The 15,536-nt window shown below is 45.1% G+C and overlaps 1 protein-coding gene across 1 annotated transcript in view; it reads left to right on the forward strand.

The window, feature by feature from the left end:
• Window positions 1–15,536, forward strand: part of lrp1bb (low density lipoprotein receptor-related protein 1Bb) — a gene marked incomplete at its 5' end in the record, with an annotated part of 503,119 nt that overhangs the window by 165,954 nt on the left and 321,629 nt on the right. Inside the window, 5 exon segments of the mRNA XM_079517841.1 lie at window positions 1,656–1,675; window positions 1,679–1,847; window positions 4,205–4,348; window positions 10,910–11,035; window positions 13,268–13,384. Coding sequence (XP_079373967.1) covers window positions 1,656–1,675; window positions 1,679–1,847; window positions 4,205–4,348; window positions 10,910–11,035; window positions 13,268–13,384 — 576 coding nt within the window.

A 15,536-nucleotide genomic window follows, 5' to 3' on the forward strand; every position in this document is an offset into this window, starting at 1 on the left:
TGCGAGCTTCTAAATCGTTTATTTTAATTTTATTATTAATACAAATGCAACTGTTTTGTACATACAAGGTTTCCGTCTGGTGATCTGGCGGTCTCGTGGAAACCTGTCTGCCAATTAAATAATAAATGTTATTTGAATTGACAGACAGGTGAAGCCGTGTCTAGACACCCGCTCTGCAATCAAGGACCGTGGATAATTATTGTAATCCATGTTCATGATAAAATCAACAAGGAGAAACACCGGCGTTCAATTTGCTTTGGAAGGTATCCATTAGCTGATCTAATGAAATAAGTCGATCTACAAGCTTGCAAACGCCTCACAGTGCGAGGCGTGAGCTTGTGTTTCACAATATGTACGTATCTGTGAGACCGAGTCACGACTGTGGCTCAGGAGGTAGAGCAGGTCGTCCAATGATCCATGGGTCGGCGGTTCGAATCCCGGCTCCTCCTGTCCACATGTCGAAGTGTCCTTGGGCAAGACATTGAACCCCAAATTGCTCCCGATGTGCTGGTTGGTACCTTGCATGGCTTCCGCCGCTTATCGGTGTATGAGTGTGTGTGTGTGAATGAAATGCACTATGTAAAGTGCCTTGGATAAAGGCGCTATATAAATGCACCATTTACCATTTACACTAAATGTAATACATGGGGTGGGGGGGGCTCCCATGTTCAAATGTGATTATTTCGGGGGTTCACAGCCTGGAAAGTTTGGGAACCCTTGTTGGTACTACTGTACCCAATGGAAGTGGGATGTTGAACTGAACTATTTTGCTTTGGTTCAAGCCATGTACACACAGTACTGTAACCGTCTAATTTAGCACCAGAAAGCTGCATTGCCACAGATAATGAGCAGCAGCCGGGGCCAAACATGTGTGCTGCTGTGGGGTCAGTGCTGCCTCATTCACTGGCCATTCATTCCTCCAGTGTTATTCCTCCGCGTCACGGCGTAGATTAATTGGCTGTCCAATCCTCTGAGCATTACCCGATTGGCCCCTTCGCAAAAACAAGAGCGCTTTATCTCATTGGCTCAGGCACTGCCTGGTGGGCTTTAATGTTAAATGGAAGTGACAAACGTGTCTTCATGCTTCAACTTTATATATGTGACGGTTTATTTTAACCCATTTTGGCCGGGAACCCCTTTTGGTGTTAGCATTATGTTATGCTTTAGCTATTGAAATATAGCAGATCTACAAGCTCATAGCGCGCCACCGAGTGACACACTATGAGCTTGTAGATCTGCTATTCAGGATGTCAGGATGTAGAAGACATTTTTAGAATCTGATCTCAGGACAAAATGGGTTAAGTGTAAAAAAAAAAAGAGAGAGAGAGAGAGAGGAAGAAAATAAATCTTTTCCCCCCAGAGGATATAGTAGCAGGGTTTTGTTTTAACAAAAAGAAGGAAAAAAAAAAAGACAAATTATTCTTCCAAGAAGGATAAAAATGTCAAACGGCTTTCCCCAGCATTGTTCCCTATAATTCATGTGACATGTGGTTACATATGATGTTGCCATTGGCACCTGGAACATCCCTCCCAGTCCCAGTACAGGAAATTAGTTTTGTATGAAGGAAATATTCTCTGGTGTTGTTGCCGCATTCCAAGCGACCTTTGAACCACCGCTCGGAGGAACAAATAGACAAACAACAACAACACAACAGCGACTCGAGGAAATCTGGCGTGAAGTGATAGCGAGACGAAACCTTATTGTGGCTCTTCTGTGTCTCCAGGTGACAACGCGTGCCGGGTAAATTATGGGGGTTGTGGTACCCTCTGCCTGGCCATCCCAGGAGGCAGAGTGTGTGCCTGCGCTGACAACCAGGTCCTGGAGAAGAACAATGTCACCTGCACGGGTACGTATATGTATGCGAAACACAGAAATGAACCCAGACGGCGAGCCACACGAGAGAGAGAGAGAGAGAGAGGCTCAAGAGAGCTTTGCCGTCCTGGGTTTATATATACACACACACCGTAATCCTAAATTCATCCTACCATCAAATACAGAGATTTTCTGCAAGCTTGTGTCTGTGGGGGGGATAACAAAAAAAGATACAGATTGAAGATCGTAATGGTGTTGCAGGATTTTGTAGGGAAAGTAAAGTCACATAAAGGAGGGAGGGTGCAAACTGGATCTATTTTTTAACCCATTTTGGTGTTTTAAACATTGTTATAATTTAGCTATTGAAAAATAGCAGATCTACAAGCTCATAGCGCGCCACCGAGTGGCGCGCTACGAGCTTGTAGGTCTGCTATTTTCGAAAAATCGTGAAAATATTTATTTCAGAAAACTGGAGGATTTAGAAGATTTTTTTTTAATTTTGAGGTCAGGCCTAAATGGGTAAAAACACTCAAGTCTCAACCCAGCGACCGTATTTCAGACATGATATTCTAGGCAAAACAAAATAAATCTACAAGATCATCGCGACAACTTTTTTTACTGCAAAATATAAAATAGGGCTGAAGTGGTTATAACTCCCCCGCCAACAAAACAAACAAAAATAAATAATCTGTTGTTATGGGGGGCGCCGATGACCTATAGCTGCATACCATAGGCTCTAATGAGATTAGAAGATAAATCTATTCCCCTTATATACTGTAGACTCTCCATATACTGTATAGGCTCTAATGGGATTAGATTAACACTTTGCTGATTTGTTGTATTTATTTCATAGGTACTTTGAGGTGCATCATGGATGTTTTATTTTGCTGGTCCAAAATGTGACATTTACGATGTGGTATTGAAGTGTAATTTTATTCCTGCCTCTTGGCCTGTTCCCACTTGTAAAAGAGACACATTCTCAATGTGTTTTTACTGGTTAAATAAAAGAAAACAATGCCGCCATGGCGGTGAGTAGAGGATTCGATTCCCGAGCCTGACGACCTTTGCTGCTTCGTGTCTCTCTACTGTGTACTATCAATAAAGGCAGTAAAGCCCCAAAAATATAATGAAAAAGAAAAAAAATCTGTTATTGGTTTTCCTGTCTTTGAACTCATATGTCTGACCTGTTGTTGTTGTGTTCCAGAAGTGTCCACGGGAGGGCCGGAGCCTCATATATCTGACCTGTTGTTGTTGTGTTCCAGAAGTGTCCACGGGAGGGCCGGAGCCTCATATATCTGACCTGTTGTTGTTGTGTTCCAGAAGTGTCCACGGGAGGGCCGGAGCCTCATATATCTGACCTGTTGTTGTTGTGTTCCAGAAGTGTCCACGGGAGGGCCGGAGCCTCATATGTCTGACCTGTTGTTGTTGTGTTCCAGAAGTGTCCACGGGAGGGCCGGAGCCTTATATATCTGACCTGTTGTTGTTGTGTTCCAGAAGTGTCCACGGGAGGGCCGGAGCCTCATATATCTGACCTGTTGTTGTTGTTGTGTTCCAGAAGTGTCCACGGGAGGGCCGGAGCCTCATATATCTGACCTGTTGTTGTTGTGTTCCAGAAGTGTCCACGGGAGGGCCGGAGCCTCATATATCTGACCTGTTGTTGTTGTTGTTGTGTTCCAGAAGTGTCCACGGGAGGGCCGGAGCCTCATATATCTGACCTGTTGTTGTTGTGTTCCAGAAGTGTCCACAGGAGGGCCGGAGCCTCATATATCTGACCTGTTGTTGTTGTTGTTGTGTTCCAGAAGTGTCCACGGGAGGGCCGGAGCCTCATATATCTGACCTGTTGTTGTTGTTGTTGTGTTCCAGAAGTGTCCACGGGAGGGCCGGAGCCTCATATATCTGACCTGTTGTTGTTGTGTTCCAGAAGTGTCCACAGGAGGGCCGGAGCCTCATATATCTGACCTGTTGTTGTTGTGTTCCAGAAGTGTCCACAGGAGGGCCGGAGCCTCATATACCTGACCTGTTGTTGTTGTGTTCCAGAAGTGTCCACGGGAGGGCCGGAGCCTCATATATCTGACCTGTGTTGTTGTTGTGTTCCAGAAGTGTCCACGGGAGGGCCGGAGCCTCATATATCTGACCTGTGTTGTTGTTGTGTTCCAGAAGTGTCCACGGGAGGGCCGGAGCCTCATATACCTGACCTGTTGTTGTTGTGTTCCAGAAGTGTCCACGGGAGGGCCGGAGCCTCATATATCTGACCTGTTGTTGTTGTGTTCCAGAAGTGTCCACGGGAGGGCCGGAGCCTCATATATCTGACCTGTGTTGTTGTTGTGTTCCAGAAGTGTCCACGGGAGGGCCGGAGCCTCATATACCTGACCTGTTGTTGTTGTGTTCCAGAAGTGTCCACGGGAGGGCCGGAGCCTCAACGATGTAAGAGCGACGAGTTCCAGTGTCACAACCAGCGCTGCATACGAGACACGTGGAAATGTGACGGAGACGACGACTGTCTGGACGGCAGCGACGAGGACACCCACAGCTGCTGTGTGTATTTGACTCACGCACGCACGTACACACGCACGCACGCACGCACGCAGGCGCGCACAGAGCGCAGAGCGCGTGCATGTGTAGCCTACAGACACAGAGATGCAAACAAAAAGCTACTGTACACGTATCTCCATTCCTGACACATATTGTTGCTGTCGGGCAGAAACCTCTTATCTCATGAATGTCCTACTTCATCACACACATTAAAGGAGAATTCCATGCTAGAAGGCTTTCTTACCTTTCTTTGTAGTTGTTACGTCCCCACCAAAGAGGTCCAGGTGTTATTTTGTGCAAAAACTCCTTATTGGCTATTTCCCCTACCATAAGCCCTAAATGAATTGCATTGCATTGAATGGGAATTGAATGGGGCTATGGGGTGTTGTGCTAATTTGCTTATTTCCATCGCTCAAAATTATATATTTTTTGTATATATCCTATCTCTTCATAATGTAAATAATATCCCAAGCGGCAAACTGTACTACTTATTTCGATGCAAATAAGCGAATTAGCACAACACCCCATAGCCCCATTCAATTCCCATTCAATGCAATTCATTTAGGGCTTATGGTAGGGGAAATAGCCAATAAGGAGCTTTTGCACAAAATAACACCTGGACGTCTTTGGTGGAGACGTAACAACTACAAAGAAAGGTAAGAAAGCCTTCTAGCATGGAATTCTCCTTAAGTGTCACACAGAAGTAGTGAAAATAATAGCTGATCTACAAGCTCACTATTTTAAAATAATAAAAAAAGGAACAGTTTTGGACAGCTACGATATACACATGAATATGCACACTAACAGACACTAATGCATTTTAATTTACAAAAAAATCACAATGTAGCCATTTTAGCAGACGCTCTTAATCCAGAGTGATTTTACAGTAAACACGGTAAATATCTCAAATGCATAGAAATAGTGTTCTAAGGGGGCACGGTGGCACAGTCGGTAGTGCTGTCGCCTCACAGCTAGAAGGTCCTGGGTTCGATTCCTGCTGGGGACGCTGTGGGCGCTGGGGGCGTGTTACCTCCTCCGCGTCATCAGTGCCCGTACCCGAGGTGGGGTTGGCGAAAGGGCCTTTCTGTGTGGAGTTTGCATGTTCTCCCCGTGTCCCCTAGGGTAGGTACCCTCACAAAAACATGCAGTAATCCTGGTCTCTAAACTGCCTCCCCCTGGCCAGCCGGGGCGCCTGATGGAGGGGAAAGGAACTGGTCGGAATAACGTGTTCCTTCCATGCGCTACGTCCGGCCAGGGAAACTCCCCCCTGTCAGGTGAAAAGAAGCAGCTTGGACTCCTCATGCATGGAAGGAGGCATGAGGTCAGTCCGCTGCCCCCCCAGGTTGGCAGAGAGAGTGTAGCGCCCAGGATTACATTAGATAATTGGCACTGGGTGAAAAAACTGGGTTGCAAAATCGTGGGATAAAAAAAAAGAAAAAAAAAAGAAATAGTGTTCTGTTATGTGCCGACCTGCATGGGTGATGTATAGGTGGTGGTGTGATATTACTGTACATGTACGGGCTGCGTCATGCACCAGCCTGGAAACGTGGAAACGTTTGTTTACGAGTCGAGTCTCTCCCGCCGCACTCAGGGTTTCTGTTTGTAAATGTCAGTCGTTAAAACCGTGAATAACGTCCCCCCCCCCCCCCTGCCTCCCCTTTAATTTCATCGAGACCATTTTTTTTGCTTTTGAGTGAATCGATTGGATAAACACCATGCTCTATGCCGCTGCATTGCTGACTCATTTTTCACAATGAAAGAAAAAAAATATATAAATAAAATTAAATAACCATAAATGCAATCCTCTGCCCAAATGATCAGAAGTGAGAAATCAATTATCCACCCTGCTGGGATATCTACTTTAACGCATTCTGGACGGGAACCCCTTTTGGTGTTTTAACTAAGCATTATGTTATACTTTAGCTATTTAAAAATAGCAGATCTACAAGCTCATAGCGCGCCACCGAGTGGCGCGCTACGAGCTTGTAGGTCTGCTATTTTTGAAAAATCGTGAAAATGCGGCACAAATCTATGAATATATATTCTTTCAGAATACTTTTTTTTTATTTCGACGTCAGGCCTAAATGGATTAACGATCATCCTCTAACTAGGTTTGTTTTATTGCATATGATTGCTTCTTCAGATTTTCCTTTTTTTTTTATCTGGGACGAAAAAATTGTCTCTCAAAGTGAGGGGAATAATGGATGTCGGTGGTATAAAGGGAATGCCAAGTGGGGGATTTAGGCTTTGAAATCACGCTCCCCCTGTGGCCTGAGACAATCTTATCTGTTAGTTAACATTCTCCACAGTCTCCCACAGCTAGAAAAAAAGGAAAAAAAGGAGGGTTTGGCCCCTCGTCCTAATCTGTGATTTCACACTGGAGTGACAGTATATACCGCGGAGGCTGGACTGGTTGGAGAAAAGGTGATTGCAAAAGAAGCCAAAATGATTTTTTCACTCGGGGTCCTTTTTGTCTGCAGAGAACCGATGGCATAACTGTGATATAAAAAAAATCATTAAGATGTACAACTTAAAACCTCTTAAACCCCAGGGGGGTCCAGGAGGGAAAATCAAAAATATCGGAGTTGGAACCTAAGACCTTGACCAGCCCCATTTACCCGCTGAGAGCTGTTCATGAGGTGGACAGCCTCTGCCCCCGCCGGCGGGATTAAGTCGACTGATGGACAAAAGACCTCTTCAGTCTGACCTTATTGTATGCTGGAACACCATATCTCCTTCCTGAAGGCAGCAACCTATACTCTCCATACAAGACATGGCTAGTATTAGAGGTGATATTCCTTGCTAACCTTAGGATCATACGTGGATGTATAGAGTCTCTGAAGTGGTTGTCCAACAATCTTTGATTAATGTTTAGTTGTTGCAGCATTTGTGACTTTGAGGCTACAGACAAACATCCATACCAGGTGGTACTACAGTACTGAAGAACACTAGTAATAACAGAAGTGAAAAACAAAAGAAGATGGATGGGTAACACTGGGGACAGTGCAAGCTGCCCACCGGTAATTTGTGGGCAGCATCGCGGGTAAGGGCACAGACGAAAATAGAGCCCATAATATACATTGGCGGCATAAATTGCGATACATCGATCATTAGTTAATTACGCGTCTGCATCAGTAAATACCATGTTCATAGTTGTTTTTAATTCTTTTTAATTCTTTAATTTGTATTATTATTATTTTTTATCCCATGATTTTGCAACCCAATATTAATTCAATAATGCACAGGTAACCATAGACGACAAGACGAGATTTGATACATGAGCATCAAATCCAGAATTATTAATTAATTATTAGCCACCACTAGCATCCATGGTAGGAACAGCCGGAACCGTGCACGTTAGTGCGCTTTAGTGACTTTAGGGCTCATAATGGGATAAAGTACGATGTTCTGAGCTTAAAGGTATATTCAGTGATTTGACTTAATCTAAATATCACTTATTTTTTATTTTTTTCTGGATAATCCTCCCTACTATGAGTGTGCTGACCATATAAGGAGTTCCTCCCTGTCCCCAGTGAGCCCCTGGGGTCAAAAAACCCTAGTTTCAGTTTTGGTGGCGGGTGGCAAAGCCTTCATCCAATCAGGATGAGAGGGGCCTTCCTCCAATCATGATCGAGTGGGGCGGGCCTTGGTGCACATGCTGTTGGCCTGTTGCACTTCCCCCCACTGTAGAGCGTGCATGTGCACATTTTGTTACCGGGGCGGACTGGGTGGTTCTCCAAATCACTCAAATCACTGAATGCTCCTTTAATAAAACATGAATTCGATTCGCCGCTAACGATATCAAAGGATCGCTCACCAGAACACAGCCGTGAGCCTGGCCCGAAATGACTGATTTTTACTTCAAAGCTCTTCTTCTCTGCTTACATTTTACTGGCACTAGCCACCTACCGCCCCCTATGGTAACTGGTGTTCATGGAGTTAATTGTCAGTTGTGTTGTCCTAGGCCAACTGGGTTGCTTGTGTCGAAAGAGAAACACACATATACCACATGTAATGTGTCAGAATGGCAATTATACAACTCACTTGGTTTGAGAGGAATTTTAGAGTTGATTTGATTTATACCGAGATTTCGATACTAATTCGGTACTAATTATCTCCGCCAGGCCGCCGGAAGGCCGGGAGGCGGCCATTATTTTTTAATGTGAATGAAATCACGTCGACTAAATCAGGCATGTCACTTAAAAGGGTGCTTGTATATCATTATTTTTATAGTCTTACAATGCAACTTTTTCTTTTTTATTGCAGCTCTGTATAGCAAAGCAAAGTGTGAAAAACCAAATACCAAAATGAATGTGAGGAGATAATTAAATAATGAGATCCAGATCCCCCTCATATGTTTCAGCACAAAACAACGACATTATGGATGCAATTAAAGCTCCAAAATAATGTGTGAGATCCCAGACAGACATGGGCCTGTGGTCTGTCAGCGTGACATTATTTGCGTCATTAACACTACACAGTGGAGTACAGAGTGTTAACCACATGAACCCCAGCGTTCCTATTTCTGGGCATGTGTCACAATGGGAGAACATTGTGTGAAAATAGACAGACATTTTGTGTTGTGTTGTTGACCTTGAACATCGTCTACTCTCAGTGAATATATTGGACGTCGTCCACTATTAACCCATTTTGGGCGGGAACCCCCTTTGGTGTTAGCATTATGTTATGCTTTAGCTATTGAAAAATAGCAGATCTACAAGCTCATAGCGCGCCACCAAGTGGCGCACTACGAGCTTGTAGGTCTGCTATTTTTGAAAAATCGAAGAACGACTGACATAGAAACATAGCTTTTTCAGAAAACTGTCAGGATGTTGAAGACATTTTTAGAATCTGATCTCAGGTCAAAATGGGTTAAACTCATGGATTAACCGTCTGGATTCCATTGTGTAGAAATAGAAAGACAAATTAAACCCATCTGTGTGTGTATACTGTAGTATATTATGTATTCATTTTCTGTCTTCTAATTCTTCCTCTAGACAACCATAGCTGTCCTGTTGAACAGTTCTTCTAATTCTTCCTCTAGACAACCATAGCTGTCCTGTTGAACAGTTCTTCTAATTCTTCCTCTAGACAACCATAGCTGTCCTGTTGAACAGTTCAATCTTCTAATTCTTCCTCTAGACAACCATAGCTGTCCTGTTGAACAGTTCTTCTAATTCTTCCTCTAGACAACCATAGCTGTCCTGTTGAACAGTTCAATCTTCTAATTCTTTCTCTAGACAACCATAGCTGTCCTGTTGAACAGTTCTTCTAATTCTTCCTCTAGACAACCATAGCTGTCCTGTTGAACAGTTCTTATAATTCTTCCTCTAGACAACCATAGCTGTCCTGTTGAACAGTTCTTATAATTCTTCCTCTAGACAACCATAGCTGTCCTGTTGAACAGTTCTTCTAATTCTTCCTCTAGACAACCATAGCTGTCCTGTTGAACAGTTCTTCTAATTCTTCCTCTAGACAACCATAGCTGTCCTGTTGAACAGTTCTTCTAATTCTTCCTCTAGACAACCATATCTGTCCTGTTGAACAGTTCTTCTAATTCTTCCTCTAGACAACCATAGCTATCCTGTTGAACAGTTCTTGTAATTATTCCTCTAGACAACCATAGCTGTCCTGTTGAACAGTTCTTCTAATTCTTCCTCTAGACAACCATAGCTGTCCTGTTGAACAGTTCTTATAATTCTTCCTCTAGACAACCATAGCTGTCCTGTTGAACAGTTCTTATAATTCTTCCTCTAGACAACCATAGCTGTCCTGTTGAACAGTTCTTATAATTCTTCCTCTAGACAACCATAGCTGTCCTGTTGAACAGTTCTTCTAATTCTTCCTCTATACAACCATAGCTGTCCTGTTGAACAGTTCTTCTAATTCTTCCTCTAGACAACCATAGCTGTCCTGTTGAACAGTTCTTCTAATTCTTCCTCTAGACAACCATAGCTGTCCTGTTGAACAGTTCTTGTAATTCTTCCTCTAGACAACCATAGCTGTCCTGTTGAACAGTTCTTTTAATTCTTCCTCTAGACAACCATAGCTGTCCTGTTGAACAGTTCCTCTAATTCTTCCTCTAGACAACCATAGCTGTCCTGTTGAACAGTTATTCTAATTCTTCCTCTAGACAACCATAGCTGTCCTGTTGAACAGTTCTTCTAATTCTTTCTCTAGACAACCATAGCTGTCCTGTTGAACAGTTCTTCTAATTCTTCCTCTAGACAACCATAGCTGTCCTGTTGAACAGTTCTTCTAATTCTTCCTCTAGACAACCATAGCTGTCCTGTTGAACAGTTCTTGTAATTCTTCCTCTAGACAACCATAGCTGTCCTGTTGAACAGTTCTTGTAATTCTTCCTCTAGACAACCATAGCTGTCCTGTTGAACAGTTCTTCTAATTCTTCCTCTAGACAACCATAGCTGTCCTGTTGAACAGTTCAATCTTCTAATTCTTCCTCTAGACAACCATAGCTGTCCTGTTGAACAGTTCTTCTAATTCTTCCTCTAGACAACCATAGCTGTCCTGTTGAACAGTTCAATCTTCTGATTCTTTCTCTAGACAACCATAGCTGTCCTGTTGAACAGTTCAAGTGCAACAACAATCGCTGCATTCCCAAACGGTGGCTCTGCGACGGAACCAATGACTGTGGCAACAACGAGGACGAATCCAACACGACCTGCTCCGGTGGGTAACAGGAATGAATGAATGAATGAATGAATGGTTTATTTAACCCATTTTTTTAATGTTTTTTTTGTGGCTTTCGCCTTTATTTTATATATTTTATAGAGGGACAGACAGTAGGCTGACAGGAAATGGGGAGAGATATGGGGGGGGAAGACATGCAGTAAAGGCCGTTGGGATCCGGAGTTGAACCCGTGGCACACTGCCAGACTGGATTACCAGCCAAGGTGCCTGGACCACTGAGCCACGGCCCAGGCCTATTTAAATCTTTTAACATTAGACTTTACAAGAATCATCTTTTTTTTCTTGTAACTTGATCGAAAAGCCGGGGTCCGTAGTTCACGGACGGTTCTGATTTATTTTTATTTTTATAGTAAAATAATCCAGGTACGAATCAAGTACTAAAGCGAATCAAGTACTAAAAATCAATGGTTTACAGACAGTACACATAGATTTTTAAACTTTTCGGTGAGTTAAAACAAATCCCTTTCCTTGCAGATAGATTCTGTTAGATCAAAACATATTGAACAGAAGCATACCGTGTTGTGAGACAGTCTAGACCTGCCTGTTCTGCTCTGTGTCTCGCAGTGCTCCGGAGAGGAGCAGGTCTTCAGATCAATCTCATTGCGTGCAGAGATCTCTGTATAACATCAAAGAAGTTTAGCACCTACAAAGGGGCGACTTTTCCTCCCCGAAACCTGAGTGCATGTCAGAATCACTTACTGTACTTTATAGCAGCGTGGCTCTATTCTACATCCATCCCAACCCTCCCTTAACCCATGTTGGGCGGGAACCCCTTTTGGTGTTAGCATTATGTTATGCTTTAGCTATTGAAAAATAGCAGACCTACAAGCTCTACTAGCTTGTAGGTCTGCTATTTTTGAAAAATCGTGAAAATGTGCCTCAAATTTAGAATATATTTTTTCAGAACGAACGTTTTTAACTAAAATCTTTGCTTCTGGAGGGTCCCTGGAACAACATATTTTCAGATGGGGTCGGAGGCCAATTACAGAACATTTTTGGGGTCCTTGACAGAAATATTGAGTGATATAGGCCTATAGAAACATAGCTTTTTCAGAAAACTGTCAGGATGTAGAAGACATTTTTAGAATCTGATCTCAGGTCAGAATGGGTTAAGGTCTACTGTAGCTGTAGGGGGGGGGGGGGGGGCAGTGATGTGCCCCTCGGGGGCTGGGTTAGCCTTTTGAGGTTCAATCAATGAGCATTAGCTGGAGGATGATAAATGCCACCCTGTCGTCAGATTGACATGCATATTACACGCCAGCGAGAGATCACAGGGCGTGCTGTCGCATGGCGTGCCGTCCTGTCCTGTCCAGCCCGGGTAAGCAGCATGTCGACGGCAGGGAGCCCGTGAAGCGACTGCAGATCTCCCCCCTGTTGTTGGCCTTCGCATCGCACCCCTTTTGTGCTGCTTCGTGTGTGATTGAGCGATAAACCTGGGAGTGCGTGCCGGGGTGCACGTTGACATCCCCGCTGATGTGGCGATCATTAGAGGTGTCACGCACAGCCTCGCCTTGACACATCTCTGTGTGTGTGTGTGTGTGTGTGTGCACGTGTGTGTGTGTGTGTGTGTGTGTGTGTGTGTGTGTGTGTGTGTGTGTGTGTGTGTGTGTGTGTGTGTGTGTGTGTGTGCGTGCGCGTGCGCGTGCACACGGTTTTGTAATAATAATCAAATTCTACGAAGTAATTATAGTCACTCCAGTTTTCAAATAACTAATATTTGGCTCTGAGATGGTAGTGGAGTACGAGTAAAAGTATTGAAACTTGGAAGTACTCGGGTGATAAGTAAGAATACCTGAACATTGTACTTGGGTAGAGCAGGGGTTCTCAACCCGTGTGTCGCGACCCCTCTGGGGGTCACCAAATTATTTTGGGGGGTCCACCAAATTATTTAAAAAAAAACTTTTTGTTTTGCAACTGAATGGATGGAAAATGGAAATGAAGAGTTTACATATAGTACACATGTATACACCTTCTCTAATGATTATCTGGTTTCAGTATTTATATTTATGGTGTATTGTCTCGATTATTAAGGTTATTGTAGCAGTCAATTTATATTGGGGGCCGGGAGGGGGTCCCGAGACACTGCCAAAGCATTTCTGGGGGTCCCTCCCCGGCCAAAAAACGTTGAGAACCCCTGGGGTAGAGTACTTGAGTAAGTGTACTTTTACTTACGTTGCACCACTGACTGCTGGCTTGTGCCTTGCTCTCCAGCCCAGCCCTGCCAGCCCAGCCAGTTCTCGTGTAAGAACGGCCGCTGCATCCCCCACGCCTGGAGCTGTGACCGGGACGACGACTGCGGGGACATGTCGGACGAGACGACGTCCTGCGGTGAGTTATTTATTTATTTATTTTATTTATTTTTAATTAAAATGTTTTTTTGTTTTTTTTTGTTTTCTACTGTGTGTGTGCGTGCGTGCCTGCGTGATACAGCTGCACCCTCTGGTGGCGGGCGGGTGGTGTCACAGCGTGACACACAGACATACAGACAGTTCTGCCTAGGTTACATAGTAATTGCTCACTACATTCGCAATCACTAACTTTCCATCTTCATTGGCTTCAAACACATCACAAGAGCTTAATTGTGCTCTCATCATCCGTGTGCTGAGCCTCAAACCATACGAACATGTGAACACTTCACCTTGCCAGCCTGCCTCCAATACTCTTACCACAATGACACTTCCATGCCAACGACCCGTGCACAGAACACACTTGACATATCAAAATCTAAGCCTGCATGTGCTGTTGTGCACTGAAGGACTGGCACAGAAATTATCCTTTCAAACAGCAAAATGAATGAATGCAGTATGAAGCAGGCCCTGCTTCATATTGGACATGTTATGTTCATTGTTGTGTCAAACAACAAACGGTGAAGCGGTTAACCATGAACATATTGTCCATTTCTGTTGTGATGGTCTTGCGGCCGCCAACTTCAAGTCATTTGACTTTTGTGGCTCCCTGTAATCCCGTTGAATACCCCTGCAGTCCAAGGTCTGCATGGGAGCTGCAAATATTCCCTTTAACCAGGTAAAAGTATATATTTTGGACATAATATAATGAGGTTTCTCCTCCGACTGAGACAATATACACTTTGTAGAAGGGAGTTCCAGCCGCGCCTATAGCCTATAGCAGGCCAGTTTGGTGCATCTCAGGAGCCTATAGCCTATAGCAGGCCAGTCTGGTGCATCTCAGGAGCCTCTAGCGGCCTATAGCAGGCCAGTCTGGTGCATCTCAGGAGCCTCTAGCCTATAGCAGGCCAGTCTGGTGCATCTCAGGAGCCTCTAGCCTATAGCAGGCCAGTCTGGTGCATCTCAGGAGCCTCTAGCCTATAGCAGGCCAGTCTGGTGCATCTCAGAGGCCTCTAGCCTATAGCAGGCCAGTCTGGTGCATCTCAGAGGCCTCTAGCCTATAGCAGGCCAGTCTGGTGCATCTCAGGAGCCTCTAGCCTATAGCAGGCCAGTCTGGTGCATCTCAGAGGCCTCTAGCCTATAGCAGGCCAGTCTGGTGCATCTCAGAAGCCTCTAGCCTATAGCAGGCCAGTCTGGTGCATCTCAGGAGCCTCTAGCCTATAGCAGGCCAGTCTGGTGCATCTCAGGAGCCTCTAGCCTATAGCAGGCCAGTCTGGTGCATCTCAGGAGCCTCTAGCCTATAGCAGGCCAGTCTGGTGCATCTCAGGAGCCTCTAGCCTATAGCAGGCCAGTCTGGTGCATCTCAGGAGCCTCTAGCCTATAGTAGGCCAGTCTGGTGCATCTCAGGAGCCTCTAGCCTATAGCAGGCCATGCTGGTGCATCTCAGGAGCCTCTAGCCTATAGCAGGCCAGTCTGGTGCATCTCAGGAGCCTCTAGCCTATAGCAGGCCAGTCTGGTGCATCTCAGGAGCCTATAGCCTATAGCAGGCCAGTCTGGTGCATCTCAGGAGCCTCTAGCCTATAGCAGGCCAGTCTGGTGAATCTCAGGAGCCTCTAGCCTATAGCAGGCCAGTCTGGTGCATCTCAGGAGCCTCTAGCCTATAGCAGGCCAGTCTGGTGCATCTCAGGAGCCTCGAGCCTATAGCAGGCCATGCTGGTGCATCTCAGGAGCCTCTAGCTTATAGCAGGCCAGTCTGGTGCATCTCAGGAGCCTCTAGCCTATAGCAGGCCAGTCTGGTGCATCTCAGGAGCCTCTAGCCTATAGCAGGCCAGTCTGGTGCATCTCAGGAGCCTATAGCAGGCCAGTCTGGTGCATCTCAGGAGCCTCTAGCCTATAGCAAGCCAGTCTGGTGCATCACAGGAGCCTCTAGCCTATAGCAGGCCAGTCTGGTGCATCTCAGGAGCCTCTAGCCTATAGCAGGCCAGTCTGGTGCATCTCAGAGGACTCTAGCCTATAGCAGGCCAGTCTGGTGCATCTCAGGAGCCTATAGCCTATAGCAGGCCAGTCTGGTGCATCTCAGGAGCCTCTAGCCTATAGCAGGCCAGTCTGGTGCATCTCAGGTGCCTCTAGCCTAT

The sequence above is a fragment of the Electrona antarctica genome (assembly GCF_951216825.1).
Source record: "Electrona antarctica genome assembly, chromosome: 13".
In the NCBI taxonomy this organism is placed as follows: domain Eukaryota; kingdom Metazoa; phylum Chordata; class Actinopteri; order Myctophiformes; family Myctophidae; genus Electrona; species Electrona antarctica.